Source organism: Poecilia reticulata, linkage group LG8 (assembly GCF_000633615.1).
Source record: "Poecilia reticulata strain Guanapo linkage group LG8, Guppy_female_1.0+MT, whole genome shotgun sequence".
NCBI lineage: Eukaryota > Metazoa > Chordata > Actinopteri > Cyprinodontiformes > Poeciliidae > Poecilia > Poecilia reticulata.
The window spans coordinates 27,418,091-27,419,474 of record NC_024338.1 but is presented as its reverse complement, the minus strand read 5'-3'; the positions used below and the strand labels follow the sequence as shown (position 1 = coordinate 27,419,474).

Genomic DNA, 1,384 nt, shown 5'->3' with positions numbered 1-1,384 from the left:
CGACACGCCGTCACATCGACACGCCGTCACATCGACACGCTGTCACGCCGCCGTCGCATCGACCCACCGCGGCGTTTCCCTCAAAAACATGACAGTTATTGAGTGAAACGTCATTAAATGTAGAATCAATTATGCGTCGCAATTAAATGATCTGATTCTGTTTTCAAAACTCGATATAATTATTTCATGAATGAATAATTTCATGTTTCTTTTCTGAATCGTGAATTTAAACTTCAGCCATTAAACTGAGTGGGCGGGACTAGAGGAAACCCTGACGCCTGATTGGCTGCTTCAACAAGTCGAGACAAATTATTCCTTGTTTGCTTCTCTGAAATAATTTATTAAATATAGAATAAATTCTATATTTAATAAATTATTTTTCTATTTCCATTTTTAAGAATTGATGACATGTTTAAATATTTGTAAGTTGCTGTAATTTGTCAGATACTCGGTAGATTGTGACACCTCACCTGTCCACCGGGGGAGCTGTCCAGGTGTCTCCAGGCTCCGCCCCTTCCTGTCTCACCCTCCTCCTCCTCTTCTGTCTGCAGCCGTGCGTTTTGGCCGCATCCCGAAGCGCGAGAAGCAGCGGATGCTGGCGGAGATGCAGAGCGCCATGAACAACATGGTGAACGACCAGCTGCAGAGCGACTTCCAGCTCGCCAGCCTGTCCTCTTCCTCCTCCTCCTCTTCCTCACCAGAGGGCGCCATCGACCCCCAGCCGTCTCCTCCTCTTCCTCCCCCTTCCTCCCCGCCCCCCAGCCCTGGGATCGACTCCACCATCAGCGCCATCGCCTGCGCGCACCGTGAAACCTTCCTGTATGCACACGACAAGCTGAGCGATCCGCAGCTTAGCCCCGCCCATCGCCACCCTGGGGGGGCGGAGCTTTGTCCCAACCGCCTTCGGAACGCCTTCAGCAAAAACAGTAATCACAAAAACACCATGGACTGCTTCCTGCAGCAGGGCCACAACAACACATGCAACTACCATGGCAACAAGGGGTGGAGTCAGCATTCCAGCACCGTGATTGGAGGACAGAGTCATGTGACCCAGCGGCAGAGATGTCCGCCGAAGAGTCGCTCTGGGATTGTTCTGGTAAGACCCGGATGCTAACACCCATCGATAAGTGCTGCTGCTAGCTTGCTAGCTTAAACTCTGCTAACTGCTGCTAGCTTAATGGGCTCTTATCGTTCCCAGGCTTGTCCAATGAACCTGCAGCCCCATGCAGACCCTTTGAAGGCGCCCCAGGAGATCTGGGAGGACTTCTCGCTGTCGTTCACGCCCGCCGTCAGGGAGGTGGTGGAGTTTGCCAAGCACATCCCAGGATTCAACAGTCTGACCCAGAACGACCAGGTCACCCTGCTGAAAGCAGGCACCTTCGAG

The 1,384-nt window shown here is 52.1% G+C and overlaps 1 protein-coding gene across 1 annotated transcript in view; it reads left to right on the top strand.

The window, feature by feature from the left end:
* LOC103469458 (nuclear receptor subfamily 1 group D member 1-like) overlaps positions 1–1,384 on the top strand; it is an 11,270-nt gene that overhangs the window by 6,535 nt on the left and 3,351 nt on the right. The window contains exons 3-4 of the mRNA XM_008417147.2: positions 552–1,096; positions 1,199–1,384. Of these exons, the coding sequence (XP_008415369.1) occupies positions 552–1,096; positions 1,199–1,384 (731 nt within the window). The remainder of the gene's footprint in view (positions 1–551; positions 1,097–1,198) is intronic.